General features: G+C 44.7%; 1 protein-coding gene across 1 annotated transcript in view; it reads left to right on the top strand.

The window, feature by feature from the left end:
* Window positions 1-27,495, top strand: part of LOC115199218 (cGMP-specific 3',5'-cyclic phosphodiesterase-like) — a 69,936-nt gene that overhangs the window by 36,713 nt on the left and 5,728 nt on the right. Inside the window, exons 8-12 of the mRNA XM_029761844.1 lie at window positions 11,066-11,133; window positions 19,629-19,737; window positions 19,895-19,975; window positions 20,200-20,351; window positions 20,426-20,513. Coding sequence (XP_029617704.1) covers window positions 11,066-11,133; window positions 19,629-19,737; window positions 19,895-19,975; window positions 20,200-20,351; window positions 20,426-20,513 — 498 coding nt within the window. The remainder of the gene's footprint in view (window positions 1-11,065; window positions 11,134-19,628; window positions 19,738-19,894; window positions 19,976-20,199; window positions 20,352-20,425; window positions 20,514-27,495) is intronic.

Consider the following 27,495-nt stretch of genomic DNA (forward strand, 5'->3'; position numbering starts at 1 on the left):
GCATCTAAACCATCCATGTTCCACAGTAGTTAGTAACAGACCCACACTTTATTACCGTTCCAGTAACATCTCACAGACAGTTGTTGTAGATAACTGAGGAAGATATGAGTCTGTGGTTAAAACATCTTTGGCACAAACAGGGAGCCGTCCAGGTGACTGTGTGTGTGTATGTTTCTCATTGCCAGGCCAGCTGTTTCTCTCTCTCCAGCAGCATACAACCCTGCATCTGACTGCTGGCTTGCTTCTGAAGCTAAGCAGGGTTGGTCCTGGTCAGTCCCTGGATGGGAGACCAGATGTTGCTGGAAGTGGTGTTGGATGTCCAGTAGGAGGCACCCTTTCCTCTGGCCTAAAAAATATCCCAAATTCCCCAGGGCAGTGATTGGGGACATTGCCCTGTGTAGGGTTTCATCTTTTGGATGGGATGTTAAACGGGTGTCCTGACTCTCTGTGGTCACTAAAGATCCCATGGCACATTGTAAGAGTAGGGGTGTTAATCCTGGTGTCCTGGCTAAATTCCTGATCTGGCCCTCATACCATCATGGTCAACTAATCATCCCCAGCTTACAATTGGCTCATTCTTCTCCCCTGTATCTAGTCCCCAGGTTGTTGCTGTTAATGAGAATGTGTTCTCAGTCAACTTACCTGGTAAAATAAGGTTTCAATAAAAACTTGATCTGAAATACCTGACTAACAGGTCCATCAATCTAACTTTAACATAATCATCAGAACTATGTATATGTTGAAATTGGATTGAAAATTACACATTTTCATCCTATATACATTATATTGGGTGGTTGGAATTATGTTTATTAATTAGACATTTGATTTGACCTTGTTTCAATGTTGATAGTAAAATGGTGTCATGAATCAACGTAATTGTTTCAACGTCATACCATCAACCTAAATAAAGAGCTGTATTGAAATAAAATGTGCATCCCAAGCTGCATTCTCAGAGTATGTACAGACCAGCTGACTGGAGTGTTTACGGACATATTCAATCTCTCCCTATCCCAGTCTGTTGTCCCCACTTGCTTCAAGATGTCCACCATTGTTCTTGTACCCAAGAAAGCAAAGGTAACTGAAGGAAATAACCATCGCCCCATAGCACTCACTTCTGTCATCATGACGTGCTTTTTTAAGTCTAGTTAAGGATCATATCATCTCCACCTTAAATGACACCTTAGACCACAGGAGTTGGTGGCACCTTAATTGGGGAGGACGGGCTTGTGGTAATGGCTGAGGCGGAATGTGTGGAATGATATCAAATACTTCATGGTTTCCATGTGTTTGATACCACTCTATTTACTCCATTCCAGCAATAATTATGAGCCGCTCTCCTCTTAGCAGCCTCCACTGACCTAGACCCACTACAATTCACATATCGCCCCAACAGATCCATGGACGACGCAATCACCATTGCACTGCACACTGCCCTATTCCACCTCGACTAGAGAAATACCTACGCTATATAAACAAAATTATGTGGACAACCCTTCAAATGAGTGGATTCGACTATTTCAGCAACACCCATTGCTGACAGGTGTATAAAATCAAGCACACAGCTATGCAATCTCCATAGACAAATTGTCACGACTTCCGCCGAAGTCGGTCCCTCTCCTTGTTCGGGCGGTATTCGGCGGTCGACGTCACCGACCTTCTAGCCATCGCTGATCCATTTTTCATTTTCCATTGGTTTTGTCTTGTCTTCCTTCACACCTGGTTCCAATCCCATTCATTACATGTTGTGTATTTAACCGTCTGTTTCCCCTCATGTCCATGTCGGTGATTGTTTGTTGTATGTATTGGTGTAAGTTATGTTCTGGTGTGCGACGGGTTTTGCACCCTCTTATTTTATTTTGTATATTTGGTTTTTCGGAGTTTTGTATATTCATTAAACTGCTCCGTTTAATCCAAGTTCACTCTCCTGCGCCTGACTTCCCTGCCACCAGCACGCACCCATTACACAAACATTGGTTGTAGAATGGCTTTACTGAAGAGCTCAGTGACTTTCAACGTGGCACCGTCATAGGATACCACCTTTCCAACAAGTCAGTTCGTCAAGTTTCTGCCGTGCTAGAGCTGCCCCCGGTCAACTTTAAGTGTTGTTATTGTGAAGTGGAAACGTCTAGGAGCAACAACGGCTCAGCTGTGAAGTGGTTGGCCACACAAGCTCACAGAACGGGACCGCCGAGTTCTGAAGTGCATAGCGTGTAAAAATAGTCTGTCCTCGGTTGCAACTCTCACTACCAAGTTCCAAACTGCCTCTGGAAGCAACATCAGCACAAGAACTGCTTGTCGGGAGCTTCATGAAATGGGTTTCAATGGCCCGAGCAGCCGCACACAAGGCTAAGAGTTTAGATGTGATGTGGAAGTTTATATAGAAGTTTAGATGTAGTTATCATTAGTCCTATAAATAGGATGTCAAACTCATGATATTAATAATACACTTTTACCTTTGGAATATTATATATTATAAACATGAACGCACGTTTGCTCACGCACGCATGCACACACACACACACACACACACACACACACACACACACACTCCCACTCCCCTTTCACACATACAATCCCCCCACAGCCTCAAAATGTAAATTTCTACTTTTATCTACGGCGAGGAGTGTGATGTATTGCAGTGAGTAAGGAGAGGAGAACACTAGACGCTAAGACCAGATATCTCCATTAAGTTCTCTGGTGTTGTGTTGTAGACGTCTCTGTGAGGGAGAAAAGGATGGAGCTGACTAGAGAGAGCTGAAAGCTTTTCTGTACAAGGATGCAATTTGGATTGAAAGTTGTTTTCCCCAAAATGAGTCACCTTCACAATCAGGAGAGGAGAAAGGGCCTCTTCTAATGCCACTGAAGTAAGAGTGGTACTCTGGTCAAAGGGAATCAATCACGATCCACCCCCTGTGTCTGTCTGTCTGTCTGTCTGTCTGTCTGTCTGTCTGTCTGTCTGTCTGTCTGTCTGTCTGTCTGTCTGTCTGTCTGTCTGTCTGTCTCTCTCTGTCTCTGTCTCTGTCTCTGTCTCTGTCTCTGTCTCTGTGTCTTTGCATTTGTGTGCGCGCATGCATACGCATGCATGTGTGCGTGCATGTGTGTGTAGGTGTGTGTACTTGTCCTGCAGACATGTGTTTGGGTGCGTATGTGTCAGTAAGACAAACATCTCCACAGCACACTGTGGCCAAGACTCGACCTCCATCATATTTACCAAGCAGAAAGCATCTAAACCATCCATGTTCCACAGTAGTTAGTAACAGACCCACACTTTATTACCGTTCCAGTAACATCTCACAGACAGTTGTTGTAGATAACTGAGGAAGTTATGAGTCTGTGGTTAACAACAGACATATTTCCTAAGTCCATGTGTTTTGGCTGAAGTGCTGATGTCCAACATCAGTAAATATGAATAGCATAGACAGCGTGTCCTCCATCAGATGTTATGTGGTTGTTGGAGGGTTACCTTATCTGATTAAGTTGAGCTAGGGCATTAACCCAAGTGGTAAAGCTTATTGTTGGTCAAAGATTAGAGCTTTGGCCATAGGGGTTGTTTTATCACTGTAGCTTAATTAGTACTGCGGCAACTGGCCTCGGCTCAAATAGGGAGCCATCCAGGTGACTGTGTGTGTGTGTGTTTCTCGTTGCCAGGCCAGCTGGTTCTTCTCTCTCTCTCTAGCTCTCTTTCTCTCTCTCGCACTCGCTCGCTCGCTGTCTTTCTCTCGCTTTCTCTCTCTCTCTATGTATATATATATATATATATATATATATATATATATACTACCGTTCAAAAGTTCACTGTGCTTAGAAATGTCCTTGTTTTTGAAAGAAAAGCACATTTTTTGTCCATTAAAATAACATCAAATTGATCAGAAATACAGTGTAGACATTGTTAATTTTGTAAATGACTATTGTAGCTGGAAACGGCTGATTTTTTATGGAATATCTACGTAGGCGTACAGAGGCCCATTATCAACAACCATCACTCCTGTGTTCCAATGGCACGTTGTGTTAGCTAATCCAAGTTTATCATTTTAAAAGGCTAATTGATCATTAGAAAACCCTTTTGCAGTTATGTTATACACAGTTGAAAACTTTTGTGCTGATTAAAGAAGCAATAAAACTGGCCTTCCTTTAGACTAGTTGAGTGTCTGGAGCATCAGCATTTGTGGGTTCGATTACAGGCTCAAAATCGGCAGAAACAAAGACCTTTCTTCTGAAACTCGTCAGTCTATTCTCGTACACTGCTGTGTCCTTCTCCCTTCACAGAACAGCACAAACTGGCTCTAACCAGAATAGACAGAGGAGTGGGAGGCCCCGGTGCACAGCTGAACAAGAGGACAAGTACATTAGAATGTCTAGTTTGAGAAACAGACGCCTCACAAGTCCTCAATTGGCAGCTTCATTAAATAGTACCCGCAAAACACCAGTCTCAACGTCAACAGTGAAGAGGCGACCCCGGGATGCTGGCCTTCTAGGCAGAGTTGCAAAGAAAAAGCCATATCTCAGACTGGCCAATAAAAAGAAAAGATTAAGATCGACAGAGGAACACAGACACTGGACAGAGGAACTCTGCCTAGAAGGCCAGCATCCCGTAGTCGCCTTTTCACTGTTGACGTTGAGACTGGTGTTTTGCGGGTATACAGTGTCTCTACGGTGAAAATAATCTATAGATTAGTTTAGAAAAATTCATGGAAACTGCATTCATTCGTTCTTAGTATAAATTACAAGTCTTACTTTAAGCTAGTGCTGTGTTTGCTGACTGAGGTAGGGTTAGAGAGAGGGAGTGGGAGATAGAGAGAGGGAGTGGGAGAGAGAGAGAGGGAGTGGGAGAGAGAGATACATTGTCTCTATCTGTATGACAAGAACATATGCTTCTCTCAATGTAAACGTCTGCACTAACTCAACTAAGCCATATAACTCTACCGACATGTACATATTACCTCAATTACCTCGACACCGGTGCCCCCGCACATTGACTCTGTACCGGCACCCCCTGTATATAGCCTGCACATTGACTCTGTACCGGTACCCCCTGTATATAGCCTGCACATTGACTCTGTACCGGCACCCCCTGTATATAGCCTCCACATTGACTCTGTACCGGCACCCCCTGTATATAGCCTCCACATTGACTCTGTACCGGTACCCCCTGTATATAGCCCCGCTATTGTTATTACTGTTGCTCTTTAATTATTTGTAATTCTTATCTCTTACTTTTTTGGGGGTAATTTCTTAAAACTGCATTGTTGGTTAAGGGCTTGTAAGTAAGCATTTCACTTTAAGGTCTACACCTGTTGTATTCGGTGCATGTGACAAATAACATTAGATTTGATGTTCCTCTGTTTGTAAACTCCCTCTACAAGCTAAGTCCAGTAAATGACAAAGCTAGCGTTAAACAAGCCTCTGAATCATTTGTCAAGTTAGAGCTATGAAATCTTGTTAACTGAATTAACAGGGATGCTTCTGTTCCTTTCTGTGACTTGTCTAGGGACGTTGTACACATTATCCACTGAGCCGTAAAAGTGGCGACGGGATATCTGATAGACTCTGACATTTGGTTCGCCGACGGGAAGTCAGCATGCTCTCCTGCCGTTAAAACTCTCATCACATTGTTGTTTTGGGTCAGACGCTGACTTGAATCCAACAGAGAGGTGTATCAGATGTGATATAACCAACCAGGCCAGACAAGGCGACTGGGATTCGTTTAGCTAAACATGGACCTTTATAAACAAACTAGATTAGTTATTACACTAAACAATTACAGGCATGGCATGTCTCGTTAAAAGTCCCTTGTGCTGCTGCTATAAAATCCAGCCAAACACCACTGACATAGGTGGATGTATATACCCCTACAAAACTTTAAAAAAGTAAACCCTTTGGGATTTAATGTAAACTTTCCCTGACAGGCTAAAGCTTGACAGAGATATTCTGTATGTTTAACATGAGACCCATTCAGATTAAACTCAGATTGAGTTGTATGACACTCTGTGATAAAAAGTGAGGTAGATTATTTATTTGTTTACATTTTTGAACACAACTTCCCCCGCTCTCATGTAGTTGACTTACTCAGGATCAGAACATCCTGCCTCACCCTCTCGGCTCTTAAAAATGGAAAAAGGATACTTTGTGAGAGGGAGAGCGCAGGTTGAAAACAAGTCCCTATAAGGGGGTAACCGTGAGTCAGGGACTGCTGAAATAAACTCAGCTTCTGGCCAGGCCTGAAATATATAAACTTCCCTCTCTCCGTTGGGAGTGGGGAGAGAGAGGGTTGTACGGATGGTGGTGCCTCAGTTATTACCAGTAGGTCTCAGTGGTTCATAGGGTTGCAAAGGGCCGGAAAACTTTTCGGTAAATTTCCAGATTTATTTCAGAAATTTTCCATGGGAAGTTAAGCCTGGTAGTTTTGGGAATTTTGCTTAAATTCATCAAAAAAGTAAGATTATAACAGTGAACCTTTTTTGTGGTATACACATAAAGCAATTCTAGGTCTCGTGGCATATTTTGGTTAAATTATCCCCAATTCAATGGAATTGTAACCCTCTGCATGCACAGTGCATTCTTCCATCACATGTACAGTTGATTCTCAAGATCTTGCACACTAATGAGATGCTATTGAGTCCACACTACTACACTGTCTGAGCCAAGGACTACATGCTTTCTGGTAAGTTTTGATTACAATACTGGATGGGGTGAATATATTTTATATGACATGATTTTTTGTTAACTAGTAAATAGTAGCCGACAGCAAAGTGTGTTTAAATCAGTTCTAACTTAACAATTTCTGCTAGTTAGTTTTTGCTACATTGTTGGTTTTAGCTTGCTTGAGCCTGCTAACTGAGGAGTGTTTCTGTTTCCATAAAGGTTTCATTTTAAAACATTTATCTTATAAAGGGGTTGTTTAATCTATCTGTTTAACTATTTATATGTACATGGAATTGTGTTTGTTGTTTTTTTACACTTTTTTTTTCAAATTTTTACAGGAAAATGCCACGGGCATTATCTGATGTGTGGAGACATTTCACTGCAGCTAATGTAGAAGGAAAAGCTGTGTACATGTGAAAATACTGTGCCAAATCATATGTGAAGAATGCAACAAAGATGCAGAATCATCTGGCCAAGTGCATAAAGTTCCCTCAGCGCCCACAACAAGCAACCTCTGACAAAAGTCCCTCTACTTCTATTCGAGGTGAAAATGATGAATCGGACACCTTATCGATAGCTCATGGTCCTCCTGGAATCAGACGTATTTTTGACTCAATGGAGGAATACAGTCAGAGAAATGCTGATGAATGTCTTGCTCGAGCTGTGTATGCAACTAGTTCACCTCTGATGCTCACAGGCAATGTGTATTGGAAGAGATTTCTGAATGTTCTTCACCCAGCATATGTAACAGTATAGCTTCCGTCCCTCTCCTCGCCCCAACCTGGGCTTGAACCAGACCCTCTGCACACATCAACAACTGACACCCACGAAGCATCGTTACCCATCGCGCCAGAGCAAGGGGAACAACTACTTCAGGTCGCAGAGCGAGTGACGTCACCCAATTGAAACACTATTAGCGCGCACCACCGCTAACTAACAAGCCATTTCACATCGGTTGCACATACACCCCTCCATCCAGACATGCTTTATCTACTCATTTGCTGGATGCAGAGTTCAACAGAGTTCAAGTGAAGGTCAAGCAAATCATAGAGAAAGCAGACTGTATTGCAATCATCTCTGATGGGTGGTCGAATGTTCGTGGGCAAGGAACAATGAACTATATCATCTCCACCCCTCAACCAGTATTCTTCAAGAGCACAGACACAAGGGACAACAGACACACCGGTCTCTACATTGCAGATGAGCTGAAGGCAGTCATCAATGACCTTGGACCACAGAAGGTATTTGCACTGGTGACAGACAATGCTGCGAACATGAAGGCTGCTTGGTCTAAAGTGGAGGAGTCCTATCCTCACATCACACCAATTGGCTGTGCTGATTATGCATTGAATTTGCTTCTCAAGAACCTCATGGCACTGAAAACAATGGATACACTCTACAAGAGAGCCAAGGAAATGGTTAAGTCTCATGTGAAGGGTCATCAAGTTATAGCAGCAATCTACCTCACCAAGTAAAGTGAGAAGAATAAGAGCACCACATGGAAGCTGCCCAGCAATACCCATTGTGGTGGTGTTGTCATCATGTTGGACAGTCTCCTGGAGAGGAAGGTGTCTCCAAGAAATGGCCATATCACAATCTGTCGATATGGACAGCCCCATCAAGAGGATCCTCCTGGATGATGTATTTTGGGAGAGAGTGGTAAGCAGCCTGAAACTCCTGAAACCTACAGCAGTAGCCATTGCACGGACTCAGGGAGACAATGCCATCCTGTCTGATGTTCAGACTCTGCTTGCTGATGTAAGAGAAGAAATCCGTACTGCCCTACCCACTTCACTGTTGCTCCAAGCAGAGGAAACTGCAGTTCTGAAATACATCAAAAAGCGTGAAGACTGCTGCCTGAAGCCCATACACGCCGCAGCGTACATGTTGGACACCAAGTATGCTGGCAAGAGCATCCTGTCTTGTGCAGAGATCAACGCCTATGGTGTCATCACTGTCGTGTCTCGCCACCTTGGCCTGGATGAGGGCAAGGTTCTTGGCAGTCTGGTGAAGTACACTTCCAAGCAAGGGCTTTGGGATGGAGATGCAATATGGCAGTTGTGCCAACATATCTCATCAGCCACCTGGTGGAAGGGACTTTGTGGATCTGAGGCTCTTTCCCCTGTTGGCTCCATCATCCTCCAAATCCCACCAACATCAGCCACCTCAGAGTGCAACTGGTCCTTGTTTGGGAACACACACACCAAAGCATGTAACAGGCTGACCAATACAAGGGTTGAAAAATTGGTGGCCATCTGGGCTAATTTTTGTATTTTTGAGCCTAACAACGAGCCATCCTCAACAAGTTTGGAAAGTTACAGTGAAGATGAGGCCTCAGAGTCTGATGTTCAAGAGGTGGACATTGAGGAGGTCCAGGGAGAAGACATGGAAGCCTGAGAGGAAGACAACCAAAGCTTTAGTTTCTAGACTATCATTTTACAGATGTATGTTGAAAACGTTTTTGAGAGATGCGATGGATCATTGGGGATCGTCCCATGTGAAGAGTCAAATCATTTTATTAAAGTTTAATTCGTAACTAAATCGTTTTTTTTCTATTGGAAGGATTTAATAATTTGCAATAATGTCTACTTATGATAAGGTAAAAGGTTTATGTTTCTGTCTCCAAATGATATGGTAAATATATCCAATGCAAAAAACAACCGTGCAAATATATCTTCCAAACACCGGCTTCGAGGGCATTATCACTTTTATGTAATGGGTTACCAACATATTCAAATAATGATTGACATATTTTCATTAAAAACTTTATTTTGATGAATTTATTCATACTATTTCAGCCTTCCACAAGATATAGTCCCGACACAAATCTAGGGTTGCTACCCAAGCCGGCTGGTCGTTCGTTCTATCGGTTTGGTTGCCAGAGACGCGACCCAGTCGTTAAGTGTTTTTGTTCTGTATCTATGGACACAACCCAGTCGTTGGTTCTAAATGCTCCATTGCCATACTGGCTGGCCAACTACGGCTAATTTACAGTCACGTCCAGAAGTGCAGCCAGAATAACAGCAAAGTAGCTGCATTAGCATTTGTTTAAGCTGTTTTCTAGTGACTATTTGGATACATCTATAACAATGAGGTAATGAGGCGTGATTTCACCTGGCATAGATAATGTGTTCACTCGTCAGGACATTGTTGTTCAGAGGATCTAGCCAACAACACAGCTAACACCATCACTTCAAACTGAAGCTGGAAAGACTGCAAACTAAACTAGCTGCACTTTTCTCAATTGACATTTCTTTATATATATCCATAAAAATGATGCCAGCTGATTCATGATTTCGACTGGCTGAGAAACGCTGCCTGCCTGTCTGTCTCGTCCCGACTCCCAACACATTCATTACTATGGGACAGCTGGAGATCCAATTTCAATATTGAAACAATGTTGCAAATGCCGGTGAGACAGACAGCAAGGTTTATACAAATCTCCGCTGTTGAAAACTAAATGTTAGTCTAAAAGAAATGTGAGATAATGTCTAGATGCTTTTTATAGTGAAGATCAGGTTTATAAATTGCCTGGCTGGTCTGATGAGACAGTGGATTGTGCAGTCAGATAGAACAGAGTAAATAGGCATTTTAACATCATAGATTTAGCCGGTGTTAACTTGTGGAATAGACACTGGTTGGAATGCGGTTTTAACCACTCAGCATTCAGGAATAGACACACCCGTTGTATGAACACACACATGTCATAATGTACAAACACACACACTCTGAAGTAAAAAATTTTAACTTACATGAGGGCCCATGCAAACCTGATAAGCACAGATGCATACACACACACAGACCAACAAGATCTCATAGTTTCCCTTTGAAATTTCGACGTATTATCAACAAATGTCTATTTTTGCCGCATTAATTCAGCGCGGTTGCATGGTCAAAACAGAAACATTGGAGAGGTTAACAGTTTAGTCATTCAGCCCGAGTGGTTAAAGTTAGGGCTATGGTTTGGGTTTAATAATTAAAAACGACATGCTGCTACCATCAGGTATCATCATTATGCTTAGTATTCTCGCGGATTGCACAAACGCACACACACACTTTTCTCTCTCCCTCTCTCTCTCTCTCTCCCTCTCTCTTCTGCTCTTTCCCTCACTTTCTCTCTCCCTCGCTCTCTCTCTCTCTCCCTCTGTCTCTCTCCCTATCTCTCCTTCTCTCACGTCGCTCTCTCTCTCTCTCTTTGTCTCTCTCTCTATCCCCCCTTTGAGGTCTATGCTATGCTGAGTTTGTGTGTACTGTCACTGGAGACTAATAGCATTAGCTAAGCCACATCACCCGCTGGGCTGGCATGTCTCTCTCCTCTTCGTCATTTTTGCTGGGCTGGCATGTCTCTCTCCCTTCATCTCCCTTCATAGTCATTAATGGCTGCCATAAGGTAAATAACCATTGTGGTGGTTGTATGTTGCAGAACTCCTTCTCCAGCGTGTTTCACATGGAATATGAGGACCTGGGAGAGGCCATGGACACCCCCAAAAGGTAAGGCGATAACCTCTAACTGTTAAACATGGCTCATTTGAAACTGGTTGTCTAATATAACACATATGGCTGCCATGTATCTAGACATAGTTGGTGGATGGGATGAGGTACTACCCCAATACAATGTGAAGGGCTTTCAATTTGAGAATTACTAATTGACAATCATTATTGACAATCATGATTATGATTTAAACTTGGTAGTAAAAATGGACTGCGTATTCGTAAGATTTGAGGGATTGTGTTTGTAGGCCTATGAAGGTGGGGTGGGGGAGGGGGCAGTGAAAGAGAGAGTCCTCCAGCAATAATCTTTGTGTAGGGCCAGGAGTTTTTCCAGGTGAAAGATCATGTGGTCAGGAAAAGCTCCTGACCCCAACTATGATGTTTAGTCGTCAAGACCTCTCTGACTTTAACAGAGTTGACTCTAGTTTGAAGAAAATTCCTACATCATCCCACTTTGGCGAGAGCCACAACATCAGATCCAGAGGTACGTCCCTCTCCCTTTTAAAGGACCCGGATATAAAAACTCTAAAACCTCTTCTACGAACTCCTTTTAAGACACATTTGACAGCTCCTCCATCACAATCTGTTTAGGAGCCATCTATCACATTGAAAGGTGATTTTTCTTTCCCTTTTGGAAGGCTTTCAGAGATGGCCTAACAAGCTCAGGCCAAGGGCCCAACAAGCACAGGCCAAGGGCCCAGCCGAGACCTACGGACTTGTTATGCTGCCTGACAGGCTATGTAGGATGCCCACGTGGGCAGCTAAGCTTCATGTCTCAATAAGTAATAGGGAGGTCTGTCAGGAGATGGCAAGTCAAGTGTTGACTATTAGAACAATCAGTGGGACTTCCTTCAACTTCATGCCTTTTTTTTCCACAAGCTGTCCAAGATCAGGGTCTAATGACTTGGAACTCAACTGAATTCAACGCAATTGAACTCAGTTTAGGTTAACAACGATTTGTCTTCTATTTATCTAAACCATTCTTGGTAGCAAGAATAAATTAATGTTAAATAAATACTAATAAATTATTGTTGCTGACTAGATGGAATCAGAAATTGTCCGTCTTTTCTTTCTTGTTGTAGGCTGTTAATGGACAGTGTGGCATTTGAACTAAAGATTACCTGAAGGTTATGGTTTCGTACAGATTGGGTTCAGACCACACAAGCTGCTGCTCATACAGTACATCACCACCTACCAACATCCCAAACATCTTAAAGTGGGGTGAGCTTATCAGATCTATTTAACTGGGGAGGAAAGACAGGCAGAGAGGGAGAATGAGACGGGGAACGAGATGGAGGAGGAGATGAGATGGAGAAGGAGAGTGGTTGACTGCTCGTCCTCTGACAGGGGAAAATAAATAAGCCTTACATAAACATTTGGAGGAGAGGTGAATCCATCGCCCTGATCCTGGAGTGGGGGGGATTTGTTCTCATACGTCTCGGAGCCCGCCAGGCATCGGAGCATCTACTGTTCACCTCAGTCTTTATCTATCGCCACCTCACCCACTCTCATCTCACAGACATTAGGCTTGAATGTGGGTGGGAGTGTGGGTAGTGGGATGGGTGTGTGTGTGTGTGTGTGTGTGTGTGTGTGTGTGTGTGTGTGTGTGTGTGTGTGTGTGTGTGTGTGTGTGTCAGTCTGCCTACTTGTCTGAGAGAGTGTGTTCTTCTCTACAGACAGTAGAGAAATGGGGAGAGACAGAAAGAGAGAGCTTGCTCCCAGGCAAGAGTTAGAGACAAAGAAACGGAGACATCCAGGAGGACAGAAGTGAAATGAAACAGACGTGGTTGCTCCCACACCCACCCCACTGAGTCTCGTTCTTTTACATTCTGGCTTGGCGGACCCAAACACTTTGTACTCTGTTTCCATCTTCTAATGGGTCAAATAGATTGTTCTGTGTATACTGTAGGACTACTCCTGCCTGGGGAGCCAGTCATTTGTAGCCTTCTGCGGGGGCCCAGGGGATACAGCTAATAGCAGGATGTTAGCTTTGACTCAGTGGTGGGCGGTGTTTTAGGAGCAGGCGCACGTACGCGTACCCTAACCCCCACACACACACACACACACACACACACACACACACACACACACACACACACACACACACACACACACACACCATATTAACACAGATTACTTGCCAGGTACAGCGTTGATGAGAACACACTGTGATAGTTAGCCCAAAGACTGAATGTCCAAGGAGTCTTTTTTAGATGAGGACAGAACAGAACAACTTCTCTGCTTTACTCTTTGTTCTGTTCCGGAATGTTCTTGTGGAGGTGGAATCCAGCTCCTGGTGTTAACATGTGATCCCGTTCTCTCTCTCGCACACACACACACACACACACACACACGCACGCACGCACGCACGCACGCAAACACACACACACGCACGCAAACAAACAGGCACACACACACACTATCCTGTCCAGTACCATTCAAGCCAATTCCATCACATTCTCCAGCTGCTCAGTCTCTCTTATCAGTTTCTATTACCATCTAATCATATCTAGTCTAGATAAAGGAGAGCCCTGATGTGAGAGTTTTAATGATGACCAACACACACACTCACTGTCACACACACACTCACTGTCACACACACACGAACGAAAACAGTGTGTCTACCATATTGGAGCGGACTGTTTTTGACTCAAATCCACTGACAGTTCTTATTCCTCTACCCTCACTCGCTCGCTCGCTCGCTCGCCCACCCACCCGCCCGCCCGCCCGCTCACCCACTCACCCACCCACTCACCCACCCAAACCCACCCACCCACTCACCCACCCACCCACCCACCCACCCACTCACTCTCAAAGGGCACCAACAACTCAACAAACATTACCACATTGGCACGATGGGCCAATGCACCTTTGCTATTTAATAATAATTAATTTTCTAAATAATTAATTTCTTACACTTTTATTCAATGTATAACTGCATGATTTTCAAGTGTTAAAGGTATTTGACACATTGTATCAGATAGATAACCGAGTTGTTACTATCATACATATATTTTTACAAGAGAAACTGTTAAGTTTATATAACTACACTGAACAAAATATAAATGCAGCATGTAACATGTTGGTCCCTGGGTTTCATGAGCTGAAATAAAAGATCCCAGAAATGTTCCATTTGTACAAAAAGCTTATTTCTCTCAAATGTTGTGCACACATGTGTTTACATCCCTGTTAGTAAGCATTTCTCCTTTGCCAAGATAAGGACAATATAAGGCCACTCTAAAATGTGCAGCTTTGTCACAGAAACACAATACCACAGATGTCTCAAGTTTTGAGGGAGTGTGCAATTGGCATGTAGAATTTCCACCAAAGCTGTTGCCAGAGAAATGAATGTTCATTTATCTACCATCATTTGTTTTAGAGAATTTGTCAGTATGTCCATCCGGACTCGTAACCGCAGAACAGAATTTCTGCACAAACTGTCAGAATCCGTCTCAGAGAAGCTCATCTGCTTACTCGTCATCCTCACCAGGGTCTTGACCTGACTGCAGTTCGGCGTCGTGACTGACTTCAGTGGGCAAATGCTCACCTTCGATGGCCACTGGTACACTGGAGAAGTGTGCTCTTCACGGATGAATCCCAGTTTTAACAGTACCGGGCAGATGGCAGACAACGAGTGTGGTGTCGTGTGGTGTCGGTTTGCCGACGTCAACGTTTCCTGAGTGCACCACATTGGCGGTGGGGTTATGGTACGGGCAGGCATAGGCTACGGACGACGAACACAAGTGTATTTTATTGATGGCAATTTGAATGCACAGAGATACCGTGACGAGATCCTGAGGCCCATTGTCCTGCTATTCATCCACCACGTGTATGACATTGTGTTCCAGTTCCCGCCAATATCCAGCAACTTTGCACAGCCATTGAAGAGGAGTGGGACAACATTCCTCCGGCCACAATCAAAAGCCTGATCAACTATGTGAAGGAGATGTGTCACACTGAATGAGACAAATGGTGGTCACACCAGATACTGACTGGTTTTCTGATCCACGCCTGCATTTTTTAAGGTATCTGTGTCCAACAGATGCATATCTGTATTCCCAGTCATGTGAAATCCATAAATTAGGGCCTAATGAATTTATTTAAATTTCCTTGTATGAACTGTAACTCAGTAAAATCTTTGAAATTGTTGCATGTTGGCTTGGTGTGGGCTAGCCAGTGCTGGCCTTGGTGTGGGCTGGCCTGTGCTGGGCTTGGTGTGGGGTAACTTGTGCTGGCCTGTTGTAGGCTGGCCCGTGTTGGGCTGTGGTAGGCTGGCCATGTTGGGCTGGTGTGGGCTAGCCTGTGTTGGGCTTGGTGTGGGCTAGCCTGTGTTGGGCTTGGTGTGGGCTAGCCTGTGTTGGGCTGTTGCAGGCTGGCCATGTTGGGCTGGTGTGGGCTTGGTGTGGGCTAGCCTGTGTTGGGCTTGGTGTGGGTTGGCTCGTGTTAGGCTGTTGCATGCTGGCCTGTGTTAGGCTGTATTTTCCCAGTCGGAGCTATTTTTTTTCTTCAAGTTTCCAGTTGAACTCACTGAAGTCTGAGATTTCCCAGTTCCAAGTTTCCAGTTGTTTTGAATGTGGCAGAAATCATGCTGGATTGACAGCATGGCCAATGTATTCAACCTTTTATGGCCCATGGTATCCTTTGAAACTTGGAAAAGAGACCCTTAAACCCAGAATTGGACCACACACCCACTCCACTGAATAGCAGGCTAGTGCTTGCTTTGCAACACTTGCAGTTAGCCACATATTCCTTCCAAACCACTCATTGTTGAATTTGCGATTTCCAACTTGTGTAATGTAATGTCCAATGGCACCAATATGTTTTATCTATAATTTCTCTTCATAATTTCTTATATGACAAGGATTGAAATGGATTTGCTAGTAGATTGTCGACTTGATTCATGATGACTGCTAGCTTGCTAGCTAAGATTTTGAAAGTATGATGTTGACATGATCGGTCCAATCAAAGCTGTGGTAGATATAATATGATTTGATGTAATTTTATCTGTGGCCAATGACCTTGAGTTTCCTTGGATGGGCATTTCAAATTTCCGAGCTCTACCCGTAGATTTTGCAGTGACGTAGTGTCCCCATGAGTGACAGAACACTGAGCCAATCAGTGCAACTAGAGAACATTACCAACCCCTACGCTCCATATTTTCCGCTGGCTGCCCTACCAAAGAAAGCACTGAAGTAGGCTGAAACACCTGCATTTAGATCTACCTTACTCAAGCAAAAAAAGAGACCATGTTTGTGTCAACCTTCTTGCTCATGTTTTGTTGCTGGGAATTACATTTTTCATTTTAAACTGATATTTTTATTTGATTGACATTGATAAAAACACCCAATAATAAATTGATCACAAAAAACTGTCTTATAAGACACCCAGTGGCCGGTGATTTTAATGCAGGAAATTGAAATCCGTCTTAACTAATTTTTACCAGCATGTAATCTGTGCAACTAGAGGCGAAAACACTCTAGATATAAGGGCACAGGGTGAGACCCAGATGCAGACACGGGAGGCAGATGTTTTGAGTCTCTGATATTTATTAGTATCCAAGTTGCAGGCAAGAGAATGGTCGTGGACAGGCAAAAGATCATAACAAGGTCAGAGACCAGGAGGTACAGAGTGGCAGGCAGGCTCGAGGTCAGGGCAGACAGTATGGTCAGGCAGGCGGGTACAGAGTCAAGGCAGGCAATGGACAAAACCGGGAGGACTAGCAAAAAACAAAGAAAAGGAAAAATCAGGAGCACAGAGTAGCACGCTGGTTGACTTGACAAAACAAGACAAACTGGCACAGACAGACAGAAAACACAGGTATAAATACCCAGGGGATAATGGGGAAGATGGGTAACACCTGGAGGGGGTGGAGAGAAGCACAAGGACAGGTGAAACAGATCAGGGTGTGACACTAGATCACCTTTACTCCACACACAGAGACGCATACAAAGCTCTCCCTCGCCCTCCATTTGGCAAATCTGAATATAACTCTATCCTTCTGATTACAAGCAAAAACTCAAACAGGAAGTACCAGTGACACACTCAATACGGAAGTGGTCGGATGAAGTGGGTGCTAAGCTACCTGACTTTTTGGCTTGCACAGACTGGAATACGTTCCGAGATTCCTCCAATGGCATTGAGTAGTTTACCACCTCAGTCACCAGCTTCATCAATAAGTGCATCGATGATGTTGTCCCCATAGTGACCATACGTATATATCCCAACCAGGAGCCATGGATTACAGGCAACATCTTCAAAATCTAGAGCTGCCGCTTTCAAGGAGCGGGACACTAATCTGGATGCTTATAAGAAATCCTGCTACGCTCTCCGACGAACCATCAAACAGGCAAAGCGTCAATACAGCACTAAGATCGAATCCTACTACACCGGCTCTGACGCTCGTCGGATGTGGCAGGGCTTGCAAACTATGATGGATTACAAAAGGAAACCCAGCCGCGAGCTGCCCAGTGATGCTAGCCCACCAGACGAGCTAAATACCTTCTATTCTCACTTCGAGGCTAGCAACACTGAACCATGCACGAGAGCTGTTCCGGATGACTGTCAGATCACACTCTCCGTAGCCGATGTGAGTAAGACCTTTAAATAGGTCAACATTCACAAAGCCTCGAGACCAGACGGGTTACCAAGACGCGTACTCAGATAATGCAGTGACCAGCTGGCAAGTGTCTTCACTGACATTTTCAACCTCTCCCTGACCCAGCCCCAAATACCTACATGTGTCAAGCAGACCACCATAGACCCTGTGCCTAGAACACCAAGGTAACCGGTCTAAATGACTACCGACCCATAACACTCACATCTGGAGCCATGAAATGCTTTGAATGGCTGGTAATGTTTAACATCAACACCATCATCCCAGACACCCTGGACCCACTCCAATTCACATACCGCCCCTACAGATCCACAGATGACGCAATTTCTATTGCACTCCACACTGCTTTTCCCCACCTGGACAAAAGGAACACCTATGTGAGAATGCTGTTTATTGACTACCGCTCAGCACTCAATGGCATATTGCCCGCCAAGCTAAGCTAAGGAACCTGGGAATGAACACCTCCCTTTGCAAATGGATTCTGGACTTCCTGACGGGCCGCCCCAGGTGGTGAGGATAGGCAACAACACATCTGCCACACTGACTCTCAACAAGGGGGTTCCCTCAGGGCTGCATGCTTAGTTCCCTCCTGTCCTCCCTGCGCGACTCCAACACCATCACTAAGTTTGCAGACGACACAATGGTGGTAGACCTGATCACTGACGACGATGAGACAGCCTACAGGGAGGAGGTCAGAGACCTGGCAGTGTGGTGCCAGGACAACAACCTCTTCCTCAACGTCAGCGAGACAAAGGAGCTGATCGTGGATTGCAGGAAACGGAGGGCCGAGCACGCCCCCATTCACATCGAAGAGGCTGTAGTGGAGGGGGTTTCAAGTTCCTCGGTGTCCACATCACTAAGGCCCTATCACGGTCCAAAACACACCAACACAGTTGTGAAGAGGGCACGACAACACCTCTTCCCCCTCAGGAGGTTGAAAAGATTTTGGTTGGGCCCTCAGATCCTCCAGAGGTTCTATAGCTGCACCATTGAGAGCATCTTGACTGGCTGCATCACCGCTTGGTATGGCAACTGCTTGGCATATGACTATATGGCACTACAGAGGACAGTGTGTATGACCCAGTACATCACTGGGGCCAAGCTCCCTGCCATCCAGGACCTCTATACCAGGCGGTGTCAGTGGAAGGCCCTAAAAATTGTCAGACTCCCAAGTCATAGATTGTTTTCTCTCCTAACGCACGGCAAGCGGTACCGGAGCGCCAAGTCTAGGACCAAAAGGCTCCTGAACAGCTTCTACCCCCAAGCCATAAGACCGCTGAACAACACACACATACACACACATAGACTACATATGACTGCATACAACTACATACGCTCACACACACAAAACACACACAAACATGCATTTAGATGCCACACACACACACACACACACACACACACACACACACACAAACACACCACACACAATCACTCACATAGACTACATATGACTGCATACAACTACATACGCTCACACACACAAAACACACACAAACATGCATTTAGATGCCACACACACACACACACACACACACACACACACACACACACACACACACACACCACACACACACACACACACACACACACACACACACAAACACACCACACACAATTACTCACACAGACACACTTTCACACTCTCCACATACACTGCTGCTACTCTGTTTATTATCTATCCTAATTGCTTATTCACTTTAACCCTTACCAGTCGTGTTATTGTTATTTTATTGTGTTACTATTTCCTTTGGTATTTATTTCGTTTTATTTTTACCCTGCATTGTTGGGAAAGTGCTCGTAAGTATGTACCTGTTGTACTCGGCTCAGGTGACAAATAACATTTAATTTGATTTGAGTATTTCAATTGTGTTCCCCACAGAGACTGTGACGTGAGTCAGATAAACTACATGTACGCCCAGTATGTAAAGAACACCATGGAGCCTCTGAACATCTCTGACGTCACCAAAGACCAGCGCTTTCCCTGGACGGTCAGTACTGAACATGATCTACTCTGCAATCTTTTTCTTCCAAAATACTATGTTACAATCTTATATATATATATATATATATATATATATATATATATATATATATATATATATTTTTTTTTTTTTGCCTAACATTATGAATCTATGTTTCTTTCAGAGTGAGAACCCAGAGCACCCCAGTAACCAGATCAAGAGTTTGCTCTGTACACCTATCAGGAATGGGAAGAAGGATAAAGTTATAGGTACCCTCCCTCCCTCCCTCCCTCCCTCCCTCCCTCCCCTCTCTCTCTCCTCTCTCTCTCTCTCTCTCTCTCTCTCCTCCCTCCTCTCCTCTCTCTCTCTCTCTCCCTCCCTCCCTCCCTCTCTCTCTTCTCTCTCTCTCTCTTTCTCTCTCTTCTCTCTCTCTCTCTCTCTCTCCCTTTCTCCCTCCCTCCCTCCCTCCCTCCCTCCCTCTCTCTTCCTCTCTCTCTTTCTCTCCTCTCTCTCGCTCTCTTTCCCCTCCATCTCCCTCTCTGTCAGAGTAATATGACTGATCTGGAGACCCTGGCCTTGATGATCGCCACTCTGAGTCACGACCTGGACCACAGAGGGGTCAACAACTCCTACATACAGAGGTAGGCTGCAGTACTGTGTGTGTGTGTGTGTGTGTCACAGAATCTCACAGTGGTTGTGTGTGCATCTCTATCAGGAGTGACCATCCCCTGTCCCAGCTCTACTGCCACTCCACCATGGAGCACCACCACTTTGACCAGTGTCTCATGATCCTCAACAGCCCAGTAAGATCATACACACACACACACACACTCACACACACACACACACACACACACACACACACACACACACACACACACACACACATACACACATACACACTCACACACACGCACACGCACACGCACACGCACACACACACACACACACTCACACACACACACACACACACACACACACACACACACACACACATACACACTCACACACACACACACACACACACACACACACACACACACACACACACACACACTCACACACTCACACACACACACACACACACACACACACACACACACATACACACACACACACACACACACACTCACACACTCACACACACACACACACACACACACACACACACACATACACACACACACACACACACTCACACACACACACACACACACACACACACACACACACACACACACACACACACACACACACACATACACACTTACTTATACTTATGAATTAATTCCACTATTCACTTAGTTCCTTAGTTAATTCTGCATTTATTCATTTGGAACAATAAGGCATTGTTCACCATAATGTATTTGTCATGCGTGTCAAGATTCTATTGGTGTTTCCTCATTGTCCGTTTGTCGGGCCAATTCCATGAGCTCCAGCTGCTAGTCTAGTCTTGTCTAGGAGATAACACTGCTATGGTGTAATTAAGCACTGTGAATAAGAGACCTGATTCATCTTCATGGACACAATTCACTGGAGAGCGTCAGTTAGCTCATCTGGATGTAGTAGACATTCACACAAACACACCATTATACACACACATTGCAAAGATAAGGAGAACAGATCCAATTGATGAATTTACTGTTTTCGAGTATTGTGGATTTGTGCTGCCCTGGCAACCATGCTGTAGTTGAACCTAATAATGGCGCCGGAGGGAATGGCGGCCATTTTAAGGGGCTCCTGACCAATTGTGCTATTTAAAAAAAAAATGTTTGTGCTGATCTGATCTTTTTTTTAACATAATGTTTCCACCATCGTTTCCTATGACGGAAAATAACTTATGGGCATCAGAACAGCTATCACTAACCTCCATTTGAAGGAGAACTTCTACTTCAATGAGTCGGAGGCAAAAGACATATCGATTATTGCGGACCATGCCCTAAATCCCAACACTCGAAGGAGGAGACACCACTATAGAGGCCGGCGTGCGGGATACCTGACGAGACTACGTCGGAGAGTGGATAAATCACCTCTACCCTCCGTTTTATTGGTGAACGTGCAATCACTGGAGAATAAACTGGATGAGTTCCGTTCGAGACTATCCTATCAATGTGATTTGAAGAACTGTAATATCATATATTTAATCAGAGTTGTGCCTGAAGAAGGACATGGAAAATATAAATCTAGTTGGTTTTTCTATACATCGGCAGGACAGAACGGCGGCTGCGTTCTGAGTTTTGTGAAGAATCGTTTTGTGAAGAATGCACATATTAACAGAGGTGACATCACAAAGGTCAAAGGTTAAAGATCAACAACTTATGCAGGTGTTCCTAACCCAACATTGAAGGTCAGAGGAGGGGGTGTGTCTCTGTTAACAAGAACTGGTGCGTGATGTCACATTAAGGAAGTCTCGAGGTTCTGCTCGCCTGAGGTAGAGTACCTCATGATAAGCTGTAGACCACACTCTACCAAGATATTTTTTGTAGCTGTCTATTTACCACCTCAAACCGATGCTGGCACTAAGACCGCACTCAACAACCTGTATATGGCAATAAGCAAACAAGAAAATCCCTACCCAGAGGCCGCGCTCCTACTGACCGGTGATTTTAATGCAGGAAAACTGAAATCTGTTTTACCTAATTTCGACCAGCATGTCACCTGTGCAACTAGAGAGGAAAACAAATCACCTTAACTCCAAACACAGAGATACATACAAAGCTCTCCCCTCAACCTCCATTTGGTAAATCTGACCATAACTCCATCCTCCTGATTCCTGCTTACAAGCAAAAACTCAAACAGTAAGTACCAGTGACACGCTCAATACAGAAGTGGTCCGATGAAGCTGATGCTAAACTACAGGATTGTTTCTCTACCACAGACTGTAACATGTTCTGGGATTCATCTGATAACATTGAGGAGTTTACCACATCAGTCACCGGCTTCATTAATAAGTGCATCGACGACGTTGTCTCCACAGTGACCGTACGTACAGTTCCCAACCAGAAGCCATGGATTACAGGCAACATCTGCACTGAGTTAAAGGCTGGAGCTGCTGCTTTCAATGAGCGGACACTAATCCGGACACTTATAAGAAATCCACCCTCTGAGGAACCATCAAACAGGAAAGGTGTCAATACAGGACCTAGATCAAATCCTACTACACCAGCTCTGATGCTCGTCGGATGTGTGAGGGCTTGCAAACTATCACGGATTATAAAGGGAAACGCAGCTGCGAGCTGTCCACCAACGCGAGCCTACCAGACGAGCTAAATACCTTCTATGCATGCTTCAAGCTAAGCAATACTGAATTATGCATGGAAGAACCAGATGTTCCGGACGACTGTGTGATCACACTCTCCGTAGCTGAAGTGAGTAAGACCTTTAAACAGGTTAACATGACCAGCTGGCAAGTGTCTTCACTGACATTATCAACCTCTCCCTGACCCAGTCTGTAATACCTACGTTTAAAAGCAGACCACCATAGTCCCTGTGCCCAAGGACACCAAGTTAACCTGTCTAAATGACTATCGCCTTGTAGCACTCACATCTGTAGCTATGAGAAAACATGAGGTGGTATCATGGCGCCGGAGAGGATGCCTGCCATTTTATTGGCTCTTAACCAACTGTGCTATTTTGTTCGTTTTTTCGCATTGTTTGTAACTTATTGTAACGATGTGCGCTGAGATTTGGGAAGCAAGTTCAGGGAGTGAGTGTTTTAATAAATAAACTCAACATAATACAAAACAAGAAATATGAACAACGCACAGACATGACACTGGAACAGAAACAATAACACCTGGGGAAGGAACCAAAGGGAGTGACATATATAGGGAACTAATCAGGGAAGTGATGGAGTCCAGGTGAGTCTGATGATGCACAGGTGTGCGTAACGATGGTGACAGGTGTGCGCCAAAACGAGCAGCTTGGGGTCCTAGAGGCTGGAGAGGGAGCACACATGACAGTACCCCCTCCCCGACGCGCGGCTCCAGCCGCAGGACGCCGACCAAAGTGTCAAAAACCCGGGGATCAGGAGCGGACCGGTCACCTCTGCTGAGGCGTGGGAACCTGTCCATCCGGCTGAGGCGCGGGAGCATGACGACCTAGAGTGCCGTAGAGAGAGCATACATGATGGTACCCTCTCCCTGGCACGTTCGGCTCCAGCCGCAGGACACTAACCAAAGGGACGATCCCGGGGATCAGGAGTGGACCGGTCACCCCTGCTGATCTGCGGGAACCTGTCGCCGACTGGGGTGCGGGAACCTGACAGAACGGCTGAGGCAGGGGAGCCTGGCGAGCCGGTGGAAGCAGGGGAGCCTGGCGATCCGGCGAAGGCATGAAAGCCCGACGAGCCGGGTGAGGCAGGGGAGCCTGGCGATCTGGCGGAGGTATGAAAGCCGATGAGCTGGCTGAGGCAGAGGAGCCTGGCGATCTGGCTGAGGCAGAGGAGCCTGGTGATCTGGCTGAGGCATGAGAGCCTGTAGCAGATCCCAGACCTGACGTCATTCCCACTGACAAAAAAACACAAAAAAACACTCCCTGATGCTTCCCTTAGGTGAGGCGTTATTCTGTAACAATGTGCGCTGAGAGTTGGGAAGCAAGATCAGGGAGTGAGTGTTTTAATAAATAAACTCAACTTAATACAAAACAAGAAACATGAACAGCGCACAGACATGACACTGGAACAGAAACAATAACGCCTGGGGAAGGAACCAAAGGGAGTGACATATATAGGGAAGCCGAAGAGGAAACACACGTGACACTTATTTTCTACATAATGTCTTGTGACCAAAAATAGCTTCTGGACATCATAACAGTGATTTGCCTTTGCCATCCGTACTATTAGCCAACACACAATCATTGGAAAATAAATGGGATGAACTAAAAGCACGTATATCCTACCTAATATCTTATGTTTCTCAGAGTCGTGGCTGAACGACGACATGAATAACATACAGCTGGTGGGTTATACACTCTATCGGCAGGTTAGAACAGCAGCCTTTGGTAAGACAAGGGGTGGTGGTCTATGTATACTGGTGCACGATATCTAAGGAAGTCCTGACGGGCCGCTCCCAGGTGGTAAGGGTATGTAACAACACATCTTCCACGGTGATCCTCAAAACGGGGGCCCCTCAGGGGTGTGTGCTCAGTCCCCTCCTGTACTCCCTGTTCACTCATGACTGCACGGCCAGGCACGACTCCAACACCATCATTACCTTTGCCGATGACACAACAGTGGTAGGCCTGATCACTGACAACGACCAGACAGCCTATAGGGAGGAGTTCAGAGACCTGACCGTGTGGTGCAAGGACAACAACCTCTCCCTCAACGTGATCAAGACAAAGGAGATGATTGTGGACTACAGGAAAAGGAGGACCGAGCACGCCCCCATTCTCATCGACAGGGCTGTAGTGCAGGTTGAGAGCTTTATGTTCCTTGGCATCCACATCACCAACAAACCAACATGGTCCAAGCACACCTAGACAGTTGTGAAGAGGGCACGACAAAACCTATTCCCCCTCAGGAGACTGAAAAGATTTGGCATGGGTCCTCAGATCCTCAAAAGGTTCTACAGCTGCACCATCGAGAGCATCCTGAAGGGTTGCATTACTGCCTGGTATGGCAACTGCTCGGCCTCCAACAGCAAGGCACAACAGAGGGTAGTGCGTACGACCCAGTACATCACCGGTGCCAAGCTTCCTGACCATCCAGGACCTCTATACCAGGCGGTGTCAGAGGAAGGCCCTAAACATTTTCCAAGACTCCAGCCACCCTAGTCATAGACTGTTCTCTCTGCTATCGTATGGCAAGCGGTAGCAATGCAGGTCTGAAACCAAGAGGACCCTGAACAGCTTTTACCCCCAAGCAATAAGACTGATAAATTGTTAATTAAAAAGCTACCCGGAATATCTGCATTGACCCTTTTTGCACTAATCTCTTTTGACTCATCACATACGCTGCTGTTACTGTTTATTATCTATCTTGTTGCCTAGTCACTTTATCCCTACCTACTGTATACAGTGCCTTTAGAAAGTATTCAGACCCTTTGACTATTTTCACATTTTGTTAGGTTACAGCCTTTTTCTAAAATTGATTCAACAGTTTTTTCCTCATCAATCTACACACAATACCCCATAATGACAAAGAAAAAAAATGTTTTTATAAATGTTTGGTAATTTATTAAAAGTAAAAAAAGAAATGTACATTTACATAAGTATTCAGACCCTTTACTCAGTACTTTGTTGAAGCACATTTGGCAACGATTACAGCCTCGAGTCTTCTTGGGTATGATGCTACAAGCTTGGCACACCTGTATTTGGGGAGTTTATCCTATTCTTCTCTGCAGATCCTCTCAAGCACTGTCAGGTTGGATGGGGAGTGTCGCTGCACAGCTATTTTCAGGTCTCTCCAGAGATGTTCGATCGGGTTCAAGTCTGGGCTCTGGCTGGGCCACTCAATAATATTCAAGGCGGACGATTGCATTGTCTTATAAAACGTTTCGGAAAGAAAGGGTCCCCACACGCATGTGCGTCATAGTAGACATGGCCATCTGCCTATGACCAACTTTCCAGGCCTCTCGTTCGGTCAGTTTTTACAGGATCTGGAGCTGCTTTTCTTCCTCTGGTCTTGGACGACTCTACATCATTAAAGGAACCATAAATTCTGAGGTATACCAGGAGATTCTTGAACAGAACATCAGACCATCAGTCCAGAGCCCGAAAATGGGTCTTCCAACAAGACAACAACCCAAAGCATTCAAGCAAATTTACCAAAGAATGGCTCAGGAGAAAGAAGATGTAACGATCATCTGAAAGAGGGGACCAAGATGCAGCGTGGTAAGCGGTCCTAATTTATTATAAATGACGAAACACTTAAACAAAGAAACAAAAACGAAAGCCAACAGTTCTGTCAGGTGAAAAACACAAGACAGAAAACAACTACCCACAAAACCCCAAAGTAATACAGGCTGTCTAAGTATGGCTCCCAATCAGCGACAACGATGTACAGCTGTCCCTGATTGAGAGCCATACCAGGCCAAAACAAAGAAATACAAAAACATAGAAAAAAGGACATAGAATGCCCACCCAAATCACACCCTGACCAAACCTAAATAGAGACATAAAAAGGCTCTCTCAGGTCAGGGCGTGACAGAAGATTTGTGTTTTGTATTGGCCAAGTCAAATTCCTGACTGAAATCCAATCGAGATTCTGTGGCAGGACCTGAAGCGGGCAGTTCATGCCAGACACCCCTCAAACTTCACTCAATTGGCTGAGTTCTGTAAGGAGGAGTGGGCAAAAATCCCTCAAAACAGATGTCAGAGACTGATTACTGGCTATAGGAGATGTTTACTCCAAGTTATCACTGCTAATGGAGGTGCTACAAGCTATTGACTGAAGGGGTTCACATATTTTTGCACATGTCACATCTGAGTTTCTGTTAAATAAACCACTTTGGTTAAATAAACAATGAAAATATATCATGTTTTTTTGTTTCTGTCATTTACCTGGAATGTCTTTATTACAGATTGGGGTTTAGATAAGGATGATTTTATATGTTCATTTCATAGCAAAATAATGACCAGCCCTGTAGGGTTCACATACTTTCAAGCAACACTGTAACACTGCACTCAACTACCTCATACCCCTGCACACTCAGCGCTGGTACCCTGTGTATATAGCCAAGTTATCATTACTCATTGTGTATTTATTCCTTGTTATTATTTTTCATTTAATTTTCACATTTTCATGTGACAAAATTTTAACTGGGTCAATAATTTGTCATCCCT

The sequence above is a fragment of the Salmo trutta genome, chromosome 8 (assembly GCF_901001165.1).
Source record: "Salmo trutta chromosome 8, fSalTru1.1, whole genome shotgun sequence".
Taxonomy (NCBI): Eukaryota; Metazoa; Chordata; class Actinopteri; order Salmoniformes; family Salmonidae; genus Salmo; species Salmo trutta.